This window comes from Poecilia reticulata, linkage group LG6 (genome assembly GCF_000633615.1).
Source record: "Poecilia reticulata strain Guanapo linkage group LG6, Guppy_female_1.0+MT, whole genome shotgun sequence".
NCBI lineage: Eukaryota > Metazoa > Chordata > Actinopteri > Cyprinodontiformes > Poeciliidae > Poecilia > Poecilia reticulata.
Window position 1 is genome coordinate 11,915,993 of NC_024336.1, and position 17,723 is coordinate 11,933,715.

Sequence of the window (17,723 nt, forward strand, 5' to 3'; positions counted from 1 at the left end):
ATATATATATATGAAAAAAAAAAGTAGAGAGTTAAGTGGTATCATATGTTTTTTTTTTTACATAATTATTGTCCCTGGTTATTAAGGATCCACTTTTTGAACTAAATCAAATTAAAAATAAAACCAAATATTTTTAAATTATTAATCAAAATTTTTTTTTTTTACAATTTTGTCTTAGCTACTTAAGCTAGTAAAAGAATATATGGAAGAGAAAAATGCTAGTAAAAACAATTCAGTTCCTATTTTTAATTTTAAAAAACCCAACATTTTATTGTTTAGAATGCAATGCAGTTCAAACGTCACTTTTGGTCTCAAGTTTGAAATATGCAGTTGGAGCGAAATACTTCGTTTCCGTCCCGTCTGTGGACATTGTTTGAGTCTTTCCTGCCCCTCGTCCAGGTCCTGAACGACACCTGGGTCTCCTTTCCCTCGTGGTCCGAGGACTCCACGTTCGTCAGCTCCAAGAAAACTCAGTACGAGGAGCACATCTACAGGTGTGAGGACGAACGCTTCGAGGTGAGCAGGAACATTCTCAGCTGTTTCTTCTACATGGTTTTTATTCCCGCAGCGAGCATTTTTGGTTTGGTTTCTCACTGTCCGTCATGAGCGGACAGGTTTTTAACAGTTCTCGTCTCGACATAGCTGGATGTGGTCCTCGAGACCAACCTGGCCACCATCAGAGTGCTGGAGACGGTGCAGCGGAAGCTGTCCCGCATGTCCGCCGAGGAGCAGGCCAAGTTTCGGCTGGACAACACGCTGGGCGGCTCCTCGGAAGTCATCCACCGCAAGGCCATCCAGAGGATATACGGAGACAAAGCTCCCGACATCCTAGACGGCCTGAAGAAGAACCCGGCCGTTTCTGTTCCCATCGTGCTGAAAAGGTATCTGCTGAACTAAAGACTTCCTGTTTTGTCAGATTCGATAGTTCAGGGTTTCAACCTTAAAAGACGCCTCCGGGGGTTGCGGAGTTTTTGCTTGACTTCGTCTTCTGTTTGCGGCCAGGTTAAAGACAAAGGAAGAGGAGTGGCGGGAAGCCCAGCGAGGCTTCAACAAGATCTGGAGGGAGCAGAATGAGAAGTATTACCTCAAGTCTCTGGACCACCAAGGCATCAACTTCAAACAGAACGACACCAAAGTGCTTCGATCCAAGTCTTTGCTGAATGAAATCGAAAGCATCTATGATGAGGTAACGAATTTACGCGTTTCGTCTTTCTTGTTGATCTCCAGGGTTTATGATGGTGCAGGATATTACTGTGAAAAGCTTTCAAATGTGGATACAAGCATGAAAAATTGCGAAAAGTTCTTTGCGTTTTGCTGGTTTGCTTCCATGATTTTAACAAACCTGCGTAGCTCTGCACAGCAGCAGCAGATCTCCTTCACTTCCGCACAGGTGTAATCCCAGCGCTAGCGTCGTAGCGCTCATGTTGCGTTTATAGGTGGCTCGGAAAAGCAGGTTGCGACATGTTAACAACGGATTAAACAGTTTTAACTGCTGATAAAAGTGACAGAGGCCACAGATATGGGAAGTGCGGAAGCCCCTACTGTATCAAATTGACAGTGGAATAACAGAGTTGGCCATTCTAAGGTAAAAACCGAGCGCATACAGCGTTCATGTTTTTTTTTGTTTGTTTTTTTTTCATCCAGACGGCTTCCCGCACCCCCACTGCAATGGCACGCCGCCCCCATAGGGGGCGCGCCCCACAGTTTGGGAACCTCTGATATAGGCTATGATATGACACCAAACACTTTAATCTAATTTGCTAATTTATTGCAAATATTTTGTGACCATCTTGAAAAATAGTTTAGAAAAACTATCAGTAAACATAATTTCTGTGGATCCAGTTATGTAGGAAAATATTAAGCTGTGATAAACATTACCAAATTTAGTGCAAAGAATGTTTTCCTTGATGACTATGGTGGCCATTTTGAAAAATGGCTTGTGGCTCTAATTATAAGTGGCTAGCAGTTTAAAAAATTTTTTAGAAAACAACCCCTAGAAACATCTGTGTTAGGTTCTTGTTAGCCCCTTTTGCTATGCGCTGCTTTGTTCAGAAGGACTGGGCTTCCTGGAGTCGTGGACTCTGTTGAGGTTTTAAATGTCATCCAATCTCTAACGTTTTCTGTGACTTATGTAATGTGAGTTCGACACTGAAGCTAACCGGAAATTGCCTGCATTGTGAAGATAAGATAATTGGTTAGCAACCAAGTCAATATATGGAAATGTGGCTAACGCAGACAGTGAACGGCTTTGTTCACTTCCTCCACTGCCATTTCTAAAACTGCAGGTAGACTAGAATTATAAAAGCGCAGAAAATCAACGCCACAACTTCTTCTGTTTGCTGATTGGCCCGATTTAAATTTTAACGGAGTAATCAAAGTGAATGGGAGAAAGCGCAGGAAGTCAATGGCCAAGTTAGGTTCATCCGCACATGAAAGATTTTGCTGAAATACTCAGTTAACTGCTGCACTGTAGGGAGAATCTGATGTCTGTAAAGCTTCGTCTTGACTTCCAGCGGCAGGAGCAGGTGTCAGAGGAGAACGCCACGGCCCCCGCAGGCCCCCACCTGACGCTGGCGTATGAGGACAGCCAGATCCTGGAGGACGCGGCGGCGCTCATCATCCACCACGTGAAGCGTCAGACCAGCATTCAGAAGGAGGACAAGTACAAGATCAAGCAGATTATCTACCACTTCATCCCCGACATGCTGTTCGCGCAGCGCGGCGAGCTGTCGGACCTGGAGGAGGAGGAGGAGGAGGAAGAGGACGGCGAGCCGGACGAGGCGGGCGCGTCCAAGAAGCACAACGGTGTCCCGGGCAGCGGGAGCCCCTCCAAGTCCAAGCTGCTGTTCGGCAACACGGCGGCGCAGAGGCTGCGCTCGTGTGAGGATGACGCTTACAACCTCTTCTTCGTCAACAACAACTGGTACATCTTCCTGCGGCTGCACCAGACGCTGTGCTCGCGGCTGCTGAGGCTGTACGAGCAGGCGGAGCGGCAGATCGACGACGACGTCCGCGAGCGGGACTGGGAGAGGGAGGTGCTGGGGCTGAAGAAGGAGAAGAACGACAACCCCGCCGTCCAGCTGCGACTCAAAGAACCCAGTGAGTGAACTTCACAGATAAACACGCTGAGTTTTTTTTTTTTTTTTTAGATTTTTGTTACTGAACATGCTTCATTTTAGAAAAGTGAAAAGGACCTCAAATTTCTGATAAAACTATTAAAGACATCGGTCTAAATTTCCACAGGAATACATGTTAGCTAAGCTAATCGCTAAAATACAAATCAAAAATTTGATTTGAACTCTTATCATTTTGTTTTACTTGATAGAACGCAGTACTGTAAGAATTGTGAAAAGCATAACGTTCATAACGCCTCTGCTCTCCAGTGGACATCGAAGTGGAGGATTACTACTCGGCCTTCCTGGAGATGGTCCGAAATTTGCTTGACGGGAACATGGAGGCGTCTCAGTACGAGGACTCCCTGAGAGAAATGTTCACCATCCACGCTTACATCGCCTTCACCATGGACAAGCTCATCCAGAGCATCGTCCGGCAGGTAACGGGCCCCGCTCGCTCAGATCCGCGTTCTCTGTTGGCGCTGCAAGTCTGACCTCCTTGAACCCCCCTCACTTCCTCTTCCCCTCCCTCTGTAGCTGCAGCACATAGTGAGCGACGAGATCTGCGTCCAGGTGACTGACCTGTACCTGGCCGAGAGCGGGAACGGCGCCACCGGGGGCGCCGCGTCCGCGCAGCCGTCGAGGAGCCCGGCCGAGGCGGCCTACCAGCGTAAAGCCGAGCAGCTCATGTCTGATGAGAACTGCTTCAAGGTGAGCATTCAGTTTTACCAAATTAAAGGGCATTAGTCGTCTTATTTTTTTTTATTTCCTGTTGTTTATAATTATTCTTTTCATTTTCCTATCTTGAGTTGAGAAATACTGGAAATACTACTTTTGTTTTGCTTCTTTTTTTTTTTCTGTCAAACTTAAATTTTTAGATCATCAAACAATTTTTAGCGTATGTGAAAAGGCATTCTGTGCCTCTTGAAAAATGAAATAATCCCTTAATTTCACAAGTTCCACCCAGTTCTGTTCACCGTCTGACTTGCAGAGTCACTAAATGACTTAATCTAAATAATCTAAATAGCAAAAGTGAAGTCATGAGAGTCTAACACTGTTTTAAATTGGTATTTTAAGGTTCTTTAGTCATTGACCCTTAAAAATACAATCCCTTCAAGCTCTTGCTGCAAGTAACAGATGGAAGAGAATCTACTTCTTCTGCTGCGTACAAACTACTATTCATTTGGCTCAGACACTGAGAAAAAAAAAAAGTCACTGTTGCAGCTGGTTGCAAGGTGTCTTGGGAGTGGTGTTTGATTTATTTACTAAAGCGATCCAAATTTTTAGGTTTTGTTTTTATAAAGTGATTTTTGTTTTTCTCCATTAAAAATGGAGTTTAGATGAGCGTTACTGCTGGGAGGAACATCCAGTCTTCACCGACTTTTTTTTTTTTTTTTCCTGTGATAATATCTACAACTTTTGGTTATTTTCAGTGGTTTGACTTCCTCTCCCTCGCTCCCTCAGGTGATGTTTTTGAAAAGCAGAGGGCAAGTGCAGCTGACAGTGGAGCTGCTCGACACGGAGGAGGAGAACTCCGACGAGCCCCTGGAGACTGAGGTCAGAGGTCGCTCACCTGACGCATGTTGGCTCTGAACATTCAGCTGTCTGCTTCAGATCCTTGAAAATGTTTGAATTTCACCCAGGTGGCTCCAAGGCTTGGCGAGTTCTCGATTTCTGTGTAAAGTGCTTGATTTTCACACTGCAGTTTTGGAATAAAGTGTAATCCAACGTTTTATTAAAAGACTGAATTTGGAAAATGTTATTTACAGTTGAAAAAGGTACTTTCATACGCCTAATAAAATCAGACAAAATTTTCCTTGTTTTAGGTCAGTTTCCAATTTCCAAAATTATTTCCATTTGCTAAGCTACAGAAAATTTATTGAGAATATTTTTTTGTAGCTTTTTGTATATTCTTGTGTTTAATAATTATACAATATTTGAGCGGGAAGGCAATTTACCTTCACAAGATTTCTTCAGGTTGTTTCAATTTAATGGATATCTATTATTCCTAATGGCTCAATAACTTAACTGAAAAAAAGCGCGGCTTATATTTTATATTTTAAACCACGTCATTGAATTTGTGGGATTTTTTTGTTAAATTTCAGACATTTTTAATAACGATAATAAATGATCTCAAGTTACAGTGAATTGAAATAGTCTTTTTTTGTTGTTGTTAATTTGTATTGCTTTAATCTCCAAAGTGTGGTGTTGGAAAAGTTTGGAAAACTAGGCTTGGAAATGCTTGAAAAGTTCTTGAATTTTACTGTGGGAAAAGTGAACAAACCCTGTTGTTTTGTGTTTGCAGCGTTGGTCTGACTATGTTGGACGTTACCTAAACCCGGACTCCACCACTCCGGAGCTGAGGGAGCACCTCGCCCAGAAGCCCGTGTTTCTACCCAGGTACTCTCTTTTGTTCTTCCTCCTCATGTGTCAAATTTCTGACACTTAGCGACAGATGTGACAGTCAAATGTGAGTCCTTGTTAGAATCATTTAAGTCCCAACTCGATTAACCTCAGGACGCAAGTCAAAATTAGAAGTTAAAAGCCTAATGTTAGCTCAAATGCTATCATTATCATGTTGGTTTACGCTAACATGCTTAGTAACTTTAACTTAATCGATTCGGTACGCTAATTTTCATCCAAGTCAAAATTATTAGCAAACGTATGTTTGCTTAAATGCTTAAATGTTGGCTTTTGCTAGCACATTCTGTAACATTAGCTTAATACATTACGTAAGTTAGGTCAAAATGTTAGGTCAACATTAGCTAAAAAGGAAATGTTAGCTTAATGATTTATGACTCACAAGAGCTATACTTAGCAATTTTAGCTAAAGTAAGCTAACATAAGCCAAATTAACTTAAACTTAAGTAAGCTAATTTTGGCTCAAGTCAAAATTAGCTAAAAAGCTAATGCTTGCTTAAATGCTTTCAGTATCATGTCGGATTATGCTAGCATGTTGTGTTTGTGATAGATGTGATACTCAGATATGAGTTCTTGTTTGATTCATTTAAGGTTGACGAATTTGTCCCGACACGATTAACCTCAGGACATTTTGTCCCGCTCTCCCTACCAGGAACCTGAGACGGATCCGGAAGTACCAGAAGGGCAGGGAGCAGATGGACAAGGAGGCCTGCGAAGGAGGGAAGAAATCCATGGAAAAKGAGAAGATGGAGTGCATGTTCAAACTAAACTCCTACAAAATGGTCTACGTCTTTAAGTCTGAGGACTACATGTATCGACGCACCGCCCTGATGAGGGCTCACCAGGTACTCACCAAAACTTTTTCCACCAAGTTAAAGTCTAACTCTGACTTTGCTGCTCTGTGTTGTTTAAAAGACGTACAAATATTACATCCCTTCCTGTTTGTCCCCCCTCAGTCACACGAGAGGGTGAGCACGCGGCTGCACAAGCGCTTCCAGGCCTGGGTGGACGCCTGGGTCAAAGAGCATGTCACCCGCGACATGGGCGCCGACACCACCAAGTGGCTCATGGGCGAAGGGCGTGACGGCCTGCTGCCCTGCTCCACCACGCGTCACCCGGAGGTCCTCCACTTCATGAACATCAACAAGTACCGCGTGAAATACGGCACGCCGAGCAAGGCGCCGTAGCCGACGGCAACGGGGGTGGTAGGGGAGGAGACATGGTGGACTCCTGGGGGGAGGTGTGGTCTGAGGCCACAATGTAGAGGTAGGGATTAATATTGTGATTTTTCTTTTTTTTATTATTTTTAAAGGCCAACATGGGAGCAACGCTGATATTCGCTCCCTCATGTGTTACATCCAGGGCGGCAGGATGCCAGGTTTTTCTGTTTGTATTGTTGTTTTACCAGCGTTTTTAGCTGGGCCCAGCTCTTTTTTTTTTTTTTTTTTCTTTTTTTTTCCCACAGGGCCTTTTGGTGCCAAAATTTAGGAGTGCTCACGTTCCTGAGCTCCAACCAGCACTCAGAGCCACGGCACAAACGTTTTCTTCCTCGAGCTGGTTTCCGACAGGCGGGAGTGAAACGGCGAGTGGTGCTTTCTGGACTTTCCTCCGAACCGAGCTTCACTTCGGCTCGATGCCAGCCGCCCCTCCAGTCAGAAGCTCCCATCTTCCTACCTGAGGCGTTATTTATGGGAAAAACAATGAGATGAAGCAAAGTGCACTTATCCAGAAGGAGGAAGGGATTTGGAGGGTCTGATTCCGACACGACATTCCCGCATTCACGACAGAATCCAGATCACGCGTCGTCACCGGGTGAAAAGCGGGAGGTTCGGGGGGGTTAGGGTTGGTCGGGGTTCACGTTTCTTTTTCCGAAACACACGGCAGCATTATTACAGACTGTGCCTGAGCCCTACGCGGTGCTGTCGGGTTACCGCAGGAAAGCACTGTTTCGTTTCATGTAATAAAAACAACAAAAAGTAAAAAACAAAAAAAAGAAATCACAACACTGTTTGTTCCTCCAACTGTAAAATTGTATAGCTTGTGAATGTCAGATCCTGACATGTATTCCAGTGTATGTGTTGTGTATATATATTATATATAGTTCTATTAACACACAAGATCCTCGCCGCCCTGGAAGTCGACCTTTTAAAGACGCCCTCTGCCAATACACCAGCTCACTCACTGAACTCACACACTCTCACTCGCTCGACTCATTCTGGGAGGACTGTCCTCGTCCCGCTCGTGTTGTAAATACTCTGTAAATAGTCTCAGACTTTTTATGACGGATCCGTGTTGTTGTGCTAGTCTTTCCAATCTTACTGTGGACTTTAGTGATTAACGGCTAAAGTTAGGATGTACATGAAACGGACAAATGCGAGCCCATTTATTACCATTTTTACCAAAGGGAGTTGTTAATGAAACACTTATGATTTTTTTTCTTTTCTTTTCTGCCCCCTTGCCTTTGTGTGTTTTATTTTCCGTCTTTGCTTTTTAATTTCTGTCGTAAGAACATCTGGAGGGGAGAGGGAAGTTCAAATGAATCCAGGTTTTTCAGTTTTTGTTTTGTTTCTTGTTTGTTTCGTTCTCTTGACCGAGACAGCTGTTCGGTCAAAAATCACTGCCTCCGTTTGACAACGCCGTCCAAGGTTACTGGTGAGCCGTATCTCAAAGAGCGAACCCCTCGGCACGCTTCCTTCTCTCCGGGTCGTTTTCTGCAACCCGCACCGTATTTTTGATAATGTAAGAAGTCACATGAGCATGTCTTTAGTCCCTTTATTTAGACCTTATTTAAAGTAATAATAAAAAATGACATTTGTAGCCTATGAAAAACCCTTGTGGAGATTTTTTTTATTGTTTTTGTGTCGTTCCCTACTTCATTACAAGCAATGGTTTTGGTTTTCTTGGCCAATTTTGAGTTACTGATATTTTTAAATCTTTTCCAATTCTTGTTGTTGGTGATTCACAATTGAAAATGAAAGCACTTTTTTGGGTAACACTTTATTTGAAGGGATGTGTATAAGACTGACAAGACACTGTCATAAACATGACATAACACCTGTCGTGAATATAAAGAAGTCTTTATGAATGTTTATGACAGTCATGAAGTGTCATTCGGTAAATAATTACACTTTTAATGCAAAGTTGCTCTAAATGTTGCATTGAAAGTCCATTAAAAGTGCCAACTTTGTAAATTCTGATAATTTAACGCCATGCCTCTGCAGATAGACGACAGGTCAACCCGTCTACAGCATAAAAAGTCGAATCTATGCTTAAGGATTAAAAGTTATTTGGATGTTGACTGGATACAAAATGCAGACTCAACGAGTCTTAGGTCAAACTCGATAAATTCAACACACCAAGGCATACAGGAAAACCTGAAACTGTGACTAATCAATTAATATTTACTTGAATTTAAGCTGAGATGCCCCCAAATTCATCAATCCCTACCTTTAGATTTTGGATCATAAAGTTGTGTGGTCTTCCAAATGCCCTGCGACAGACTGGCGACCTGTCCAGGGTGACCCCGCCTCTCGCCAGAAACGTTCGCTGGAGACGGGCACCAGCAACCCTTCTGACCCCACTAGGGACAAGGGAGTACAGAAAATGGACAGACGGACGGACGGTTGGATGGTCTTCCAAAATCGGCAGCAATTTAAACTGAAGTTTCTCACTGACTTTCATTTTGACTAAGGTGGGAAATATTGCTGTAAAAGGTTTGATAAACGTCTGCAAAGTCTAGAATAAAAAGCAGATCACTTCTAAAGTGATAGTCCAAGCTGGAATTTATGCTTTTTTAGTAAGTGCCTTTATAGTCTAATGAAGCGATACAGGTGAGACGTCTTAAAAATCATTTTAGACAAGGTGCTAAAATTCAGTGGTTTCACTGATGAGCCGTCTTCCATCTTTACCAAGACTGTCATTCTATTTAAATCCTGCAGAGGGCGCTCTAACACTGTCCACACAGACACCAGGCTCGTTGCATCTTGGACTTGCTCACCTTATTTTTCTTCAACTGTTTCTGCCAGTCGATCTTGGAGAATATGTTGGCATTCCCAAACTGTTTCCTTTGATTCACCAATGAGAGAGATCGTTGTCAACATTGAGGACGATTGCGATTGTCCCAAGAATAGAAACCCCAGCAACTCAAAACCTTTGCTAGATAGACCATGCACTCTAAACCTTATAGGAGTTAAACCACACTGCGGTTTGAAGAGATTGCTTATTGACTATTTACTATCTAACACTGACGACAAAACGCTTGTTTGGATAAATTCACACAAACATGCCATGTTGGCCCATTGTGGTGCCTAAACCCTAATGAGGAGCAAGGCTGACACTTGACAGCAGAGCCTTCCAGGCCTCCCACTGGCAGCGCTAACTGTGACTTCCTCAAATTGAGGTTTTACCCTCCCTTCACCCCCCAAAAAAGCTCTTCTGCGTGATTACTTCCTTGGAGTGCACACTTCTGGACTTTTAACAACTTTCAGCTGCCCAATGTCGGGACTTCCGCAGCTTCTGAGTCAGAGAGTGAATCTATTGTCAAAACTACACAGTTTGCTTTTTGTCCGTCCGGCTCAAAAGGCCTTGGCATTCGCAACGCCAGGCAATTAACCCTAAGAGTGACCCTGCAGATTTCCCGTTAATCTTGTTTGTTGCATTTTTCAGATTCGGTCGCTGAAGAGAGCCACAGCATATAAAAGACAAAAGATGGTGCGTCATTGTGCTTTACCAGAGCAATCAGAGGTAAAGTGTTTGTCATGGGACTTTCAGGTTTTTGGGTTTAAACCAAGACTGATTGACAGTTGCTTTTAGTAACACAGAGACTCAATGTTTCCCAGTGTCTCTTGAATTGTCGATGCGTTTTCTACCTGCCACATCTTTTTCTATTTCCGAGAGGATTTCTGCTTCATGCTGCTTTATAAGCTGATCTGTCTTCATGATGAGAATGTGCTGCTGGATACCCCCCCCCACCCCCATAACATGATTAGCAAAGTCTGGCACTCTTACATAACCTCTGCAAGCCAGTGAGCTCAGCAGCTTGTGGGTTGGGTTGACACTTTCACACGAGGAACCCTGAAAAAATGTAATCCATCCATCCATCCATCCATCCATCCATCCATCCATCCATCCATCCATCCATCCATCCATCCATCCATCCATCCATCCATCCTTCAATCAATCATCATCCATCTGCATCTATTGATCATTTGATCCATTTGTCCATCCATAGGTCTTATCATCCTTCCATCCATCTGTTCATCCATCCTTCGATTTAATTCATCCATCTGCTGATCAATACTTTCATCCGCCAATCAATCGATCATTCATCCTTCAACCTAATTCATCATCCATCGATCAATTGATCATACATCCATCTCTCCGTCTGTTGATTCATCCAGCTTGTTTTCTTCCTCATTTAATCTCATCCATCCATCCATCCATCCATCCATCCATCCATCCATCCATCCATCCATCCATCCATCCATCCATCCATCCATCCATCCATCCATCCATCCATNCCATCCATCCATCCATCCATCCATCCATCCATCCATCCATCCATCCATCCATCCATCCATCCATCCATCCATCCATCCATCCATCCATCCATCCACTCACTTTTCTTCAAACCGTTTGTTCATTTGCGTCTGGGCAAATGAAACACTTGGTTAAATTAATCTCTTCACAATTTAGTCAAAGCACTTTGGGTCACAGTACAATCACTTTTCAAAGTAATGCATTATGTTTTATTTTAAACCAAACTTCAGTTCTGTTCTTGTGTCTAAAAAATAGTTTTAGTGCCAAATTTGTGGCATTAATGCTAATTCGCAACATCTTAAAACAGCTGCAATATAAAAAAACATCTCACCAGTTTATTCAAAAACTATTTTCTCTATTTTCTGCACCTTTAAACCAACAGTATGTTTGCACAGAATGACCATACATAAGAATGGCTCTCCATTTAAAAGTTGGGTTGCAAAAAGGAACAAGCAGGTCCAACCAGAGAAACTTGTGTTTGAAACACAAAAATATATATTTGGTTTGTACACCATTACCTTCCTGTCAGACATTCTTGCTGATCAGATATGTCTAAGTGATATTTTGCAAATCATGTTTAAATATGATGGTGGTTTAAAGGTTTTTAGGGTCTAAAGTTGTTTTAAGAAGGTGACATTCTTCTTTTTTTGTTGTCCTGCAGTAGCTAATAGCATTTATCTTGTGGAGCTACTTATTAGCATTTGCAGGGTGTCAGTAGCATGATTGGCAGCAAGAAATGTAATAACTAATAGCTCTGCGCAACCTCTTAACAAAGTCTCACTTCAGCCGTAAAGGGATAGCGCGGTTTGGTTTCAACTCAAACACAAAGTTCACATGAACAGATGTAAGTCGTTAGAATTGAGATTGTATGTGTTGGTTGGGATTGCGTTTCCAAAACCAGCAGATGCCTGGAGAGAAATTAAAAAATTCAGGCAAAAAGTTTTATGAATGGTCATTAAGAGCATTCCATCCACCATGGGGACATACTGTTCTTTGGATGAATATGTCTTTTTACTTGCCAATAACGTCATGGTTTATCCGCAATCTCTTTTGACACCCAGTTAAAATTCTTCCTTGCTCTGAGCAAATATTTACCCGTGTTTGTAGCCCGACAGAGCAGTCTGAAAAACGTGTCTCTCCTGCTGAGGAGACCATTTATTGAGACTTAAGCGTGACTAAATATATCACAGGATGAAACTCTAGGGAGATGTCTCAGGCACAAAGCACTCTTGGTAATTTAATGTGACAACACTGACCCAACCAACCATGCACACACACATACACACACACATGCTTGGCAGAACTTGACCTTTTCCAATCTCCCATGGTGCTCCAGTGCAAAACATGAAGGTTAACGTGGAGCAGGGTCAGCGTCTAAGTGAAAGGTCAGTCGGTGTCAGCTGCCTGGGTTAAATACAGGAGCTCTGATCGGCAGGTTCTTGGCATCTTGAAATTGAAATACAACTAATAAACTCCTGACCGGACCACTGTCACACACTTTGATAGTCCTATACACCATTTGTGAAGTTGCAGTGTTTGATGGTCAGGTCAGCTGCTCATTTCAACCTAGGTGAGTCAAGTTAAGTTTAATTGTGTGGCATATTTCAGCGATATGGCAGTTCAAAGTGCTTTACATGAAAAAAATATGCTGAAGTTAAAAGAAGCATTACATTGCAGTGGCAGTAATGAAGGGAAGTAATAAATTGATCTATTTTTCAGTTATTCTGAATCAAAGTCAACTCTAAACAAAAGGGTTTTTAGGCTTGATTTAAAGGAACTCAGTGTTTAGCATTGAGTTTGTTCCAATAGACCATACCAACTGATTGCAGCTTTTTCCTGTCTGGTTCTGGTTCTGGGGATGCAGAGCAGTTATTGATGAGACTTAAGATAAACACATGTACGAGTTTCTCTAGATCTCGCTGAGACATTAGTCCTCTAATCCTGGAAATGTTCTTCAGGTGATTGAAGGCCGACTTTGTAACTGATTTTATGTGGCTCTGAAGGTTCAGGTCAGAGTCCATCAGTATACCATATTTCGGGCTTAAGTAGATTCTTAAGTAGATTCTTGGTACCATGATTGTAAAAAAAAATCATGGGCTCTAGTACAAACCCTTGTGGCACACCTTTTTTGATGCTGGGATAAGAGGAGGCGAGACCACTGCATTTAAGACAATGCTAATGACCAGAAGCATTGAAGACCTTATTATGAAGACCGTCTCTAAGTCAATGTCATAAGAACTAATGATCTACAGTGTTATGTAACTTTGACAAGTCTATATATAGCCATCGCACCAGGTACCCTATCTGCAGGAAATGTAACTGGATGATATTTGATCATAGAAGAGTTTTGTTGCCTCACCAGACTTACCGTAATCATTGCTGTTTGTTACCAGCTTCACTGTAGTCTTGTGTTATTGACTGGAACGGTGCCAATCGGCCATTGGCTGCTGGAAAATGGGACCTACCTTCAAGTGTGCACTAATTAGTCTGATGTCTTTTTGTTTAGAGCGTTTGACAAATCCTTTTCACCCAGCTTGGACCTACTCGAGTCCTGAGAGGAGCTAAATTATTGTTTATTTAATTAGAAATCAAAGCCGTACTCCACTGTACTCACAGAAGCTTTACTGTTTGGCGACCCAGAGTGGAGCACCAGGGTGGGCAATGGGGCCCTCTTCTCTGCTCAAACGCAGCAAATAAAAAAAAAAAAAAAGACAACAACCCCTTTATTCAGCCGTTTGGATCTGCCATCTGAACAGCAGCTCGTCATTAAATTAACATCACAGCAGGCGCGCGCCCTGGCCATTGCTTCTCGGAGCATTGTAGTGCACTCAGGAGGAAACTCATTCTTTCATGGGATACCAGGTCAAAAAGCAGAGCTGGCACGGCCTCGTCCCGAGGTCTTGGCGTCGAGGAATGGGAACGCTCGCCGTGCTGCTGCGGTAGTCCTCGCGAAGGGGGGTGTTGAAAGGAAAACCTTTTAATCCCCGTCAGCCATGGAGGACAGAGACAGATTTGCTTTTCGTTTTCTGATGTCGTGCCACTTTCTCGCCATTTTCATCCCAATGGCAGACAGTGCCAATGCCTCTGTGAATAGGCGAGGCTCGGAGAAAGGCTGTAGCAAATGGGTGTGAGGTCGCAATAGCTCCAAAGACATTTAAGGGTGTTTTCACACCTGATAGTCCGGGAGATAGTTCAGTCGGGGACCAAAGTTGCAACATTGGTTTCGTTTTCAGCTGCTGCGTTTCACTTTCACTCTGCAATGAGTCAAATAAACCAAACCCTTTGAGAACACCCTCGCCTTTACGGTGGTGGCGCTGCACCAAGAACCACTTTTCAGTCATTTTAGTGTTGCTGTTGAAAAATGGGCAGGGTTTTCTGGTAAACTGGTCTAGATCTTCTGGCCATTATAAATCCAGGTGGACCAAGACGAGTTGCGGAGTTCCTCAAGCTTCCAATCTCGGACCACTTTTATCTAACATCTATTTTACTCCACTGGCTCAGATTATAGAGCACTATAGCATTATCTACAATATAGTTTTAATTCTCCACGTCACAATGGGACCCTAGACTCTCTTAGTTCAGTGTTTCCATAATATCAATGAGCGGATGGGTCAGAATTTCCTCCAGCTTATTGCAGATAAGACGAAAACAAGCATTTTCGATCCCACAGGAATGTGACGATTGCTCTCAGTGCTCAACTGGACTCAATGAGGCTTTAGAACCACAGAGCATGCGAGAAAGCTGTGTTTGGTTTTGGACTCTGCTCTAAATTTTGATATCCGCAAAAAGTTATGTTATTGAATCAGCTTACTTCATCCCAAAAGCATGGCCAGACTAAAGTGTCTCCACGTCAAAACAGGACATAGAAAAACTGCTGCATGCTTTTACCTTCAATAGGTGCAACTGTAACTGCAACAGTCTTTACAAGTTTCTGTAAACAGTTTCAGTCAGGTAGTTACCAGGGCTCTAACCAAAACCAGCAAAATGTTTAGCTTCTTTAAATCTGGTCTGAGAACATTTTTGCTTTATTGCAGCTTTTGATCAAACAATCAGACTAATAAACGGTTTGAAACATTTGTTTCCTTTAGGTACTTAGTATTTGTATTACACCATCTTTTTCTTTTATGTGATGTTTTTATGCCAATGGTGTGTTATTTGCTTGACGTCTTTCCTTTAATGTCATCTGAAATACTTGGTCTTGTGTGTGAATATAGCTATAAAGATACACTTGTATTGCCTTGCCTGGGGCTCAACCTGGAGATTACAAATCATTCAAGTCAAATTATTTCCAGTGTTGAATTGCTTCATTTTCACCAGAGAGACAATTCTTTTTGCCTCAGGCTTCAAAAATGCAAAAATTATTATTTTAAGTAAAACTTGTATGTTAATAAAGACCCTAAACATAAAAAAGAGCTTCAGATTGTTGCCGTGTATTAAAAGAAAAACTGACAATTTCCACATTTTTCGAGTCATCAGTTGTTTTCTATTTAGTTAGCCGAGTTTTTATGATTCTTGACTTGTGGTCAGGGGCCGAACAAAATAATTTGAATGGCACCCGGCCCGCACTTTGGAGACCCCTGTCCTAGACCAAGTCAAGGTTCACATCTTCAGATCAGGTCTTTGTTAAACGTGTAAAACTAGGTCAATTATTTTGGTCTTAGGTGTAATTTAATCACGTCTTTCCACATATAAATAATAATTAAAAAAAATTAGACATCAATTTGTGAACATTTCTCAACAAAGAACTACGGTAAATATCAAATGGAATGTCCTAATTTTTTGTATTTGTTGTCTCCATCTACAAACCTTGTGACCTCAATCAGGTGACGTCCTTTTTTTATTTGTTGTTCCTAATACTTAAATTGGCTTAAAGAAAATTCAATGGCAAGTGCAACATAACACTCAGAAAACAAGTTGCTTTACATTCATTTTTACACATTAGCTGCATAAGCTAACATTTGGAATAAGCTCTGAAACTCCTCATTATTTTCAAATTATATTTCCTTGCGTCTTTTTTGGCATTCAGATAAAAGATGCTCCTCTCTGACTGACTTCATCTGGTCGCCTTGTTGCGAAAACAAAAAGCGGCACGGATAGAGAAAGCCTGGTGAAGCAAAAGAGGTCAAGACAGATCAAGAAGCCGCAGCGCTTCCGCATCTGTTATTCCTAATATCTCCTTCCTCACATGATAAGGCCAGAGGGCGGGTCACGTGACCAGCGCTTTCCTCTTTTCTACCTCTCTCCAAGTCCCAAAACACATTTTCAAAACATAGCTGTTGCTGAGATCCGCTGTATAAATGAAACTATTGATTGCATTAACGTCTAATCTTCCGTATAAGTCCAATGTGAGTGAATAAGGCGCAGCTGGGCTGGGCTGACTGGTTTTGATGGTCTGATTGCGTCTTGCATGCTGTTGCCTCAGCCTGAGGCGCAGCGGATGCTCTCCGCTCAGTTCGGGCGGAGTTGGAGCTGATAAAGCGAAAAGGGGCTTCACTGTGACGTTCCTGAAGGAAACACAAAGACTTTTATCTTTCGGTGCTGATGCAACATCAAGTCATCATTTTTCAGAGGCAGCATTTTTTGGTCTGTTTTTTATGAACAGTGAGCATAGAGGTAAAGTTGATAATATAGAGAAAAGTTAAGAGTTTAACCTTTTGGTAAGATTTTCTTTCAAGGTTTATGTTTCTAAAGTTTTGTTGGAAGGTGGAGTTAGTTAGCACTGCTGCCTTGCAGCAAGAAGGTTCTGGGTTTAAGCTTCGGTCGAAACCCGTCTGCGGGAGTTTGCTTTAGGGCCAACGATTAATCGTGATGAATCATTTATTGAAATAATCGCCAACTAATTCAGTAATCGATTAATCGCTAACTTGAGTATAAAGACTCAAAGAAAAGTCATTTGCTAAATGTAATACCTTCGTTTTATACTCAAGGATCATCACTGATTCAGATTTCAGGGAAACTGAAATGAAATGACCAGACACAAAGTCAGCCAACTTGCAAAGTCACCAAAGTCGCGAGATCTAAATCCTGTCTGAAAACATCAAGAACATAAAGAATAGCCTGGGACTATAGATGACCAAACAGATTGTAAGAAGAAGAAAGGTCGCCTGTTCTCCTTTGGGGTATGTCCAACCATTTTTTGTTACATTTTCCACCATAAACCCTCACCAGATATGTTATCAGGTACATTTGTTCATCTGCTTCCTGTGACTAATTTTATATAAACCAATCATTTGGCAGCATCTCGATGCATTTTAATAGCTATATACACATGGAGATGATTTGCTGAAAGTTAAAACTAAATTAGAATGGGGGAAACAATGGGATTTCAGTAACTTGGTTGTTGGTTTGGAGATTTTAGAAAATGATAATCTACTAAGATTACACTCCAAACCTTCTCCATGTGAACAAGGAATGGTCAGAGGAAGAAAAATGTAAATATTGAGAGGCAGTTGTGGTCAAAGGAGACCGTTGACCGCAGAATTTATTTCAACGACACCAGATAATAGATTAGAATAAAACTTTAGAGATGTATACCATAAACTATTGACTACTTAGATTATCAATTTGAAAATACAAAATAAAAATGCAAGCAGTAATAAATAGTACGTTTTTCTTCCACTAACCTATGACGATTAACGAGATTCTCAGCTG

At 42.0% G+C, this 17,723-nt stretch overlaps 1 protein-coding gene across 3 annotated transcripts in view; it reads left to right on the forward strand.

Annotated features, from left to right (window-relative positions):
- The window catches only part of sin3aa (SIN3 transcription regulator family member Aa), a 19,844-nt gene extending 11,481 nt beyond the window's left edge, over positions 1-8,363 (forward strand). For all 3 annotated transcript variants that reach the window (XM_008411187.2, XM_008411189.2, XM_008411188.2), the window contains exons 12-21: positions 400-516; positions 643-881; positions 1,003-1,186; positions 2,514-3,099; positions 3,384-3,553; positions 3,651-3,824; positions 4,578-4,670; positions 5,419-5,513; positions 6,187-6,379; positions 6,491-8,363. In XM_008411187.2, coding sequence (XP_008409409.1) covers positions 400-516; positions 643-881; positions 1,003-1,186; positions 2,514-3,099; positions 3,384-3,553; positions 3,651-3,824; positions 4,578-4,670; positions 5,419-5,513; positions 6,187-6,379; positions 6,491-6,721 — 2,082 coding nt within the window. In that variant the 3' untranslated portion in view covers positions 6,722-8,363. The remainder of the gene's footprint in view (positions 1-399; positions 517-642; positions 882-1,002; positions 1,187-2,513; positions 3,100-3,383; positions 3,554-3,650; positions 3,825-4,577; positions 4,671-5,418; positions 5,514-6,186; positions 6,380-6,490) is intronic.
- Positions 8,364-17,723: the final 9,360 nt, after the last annotated feature.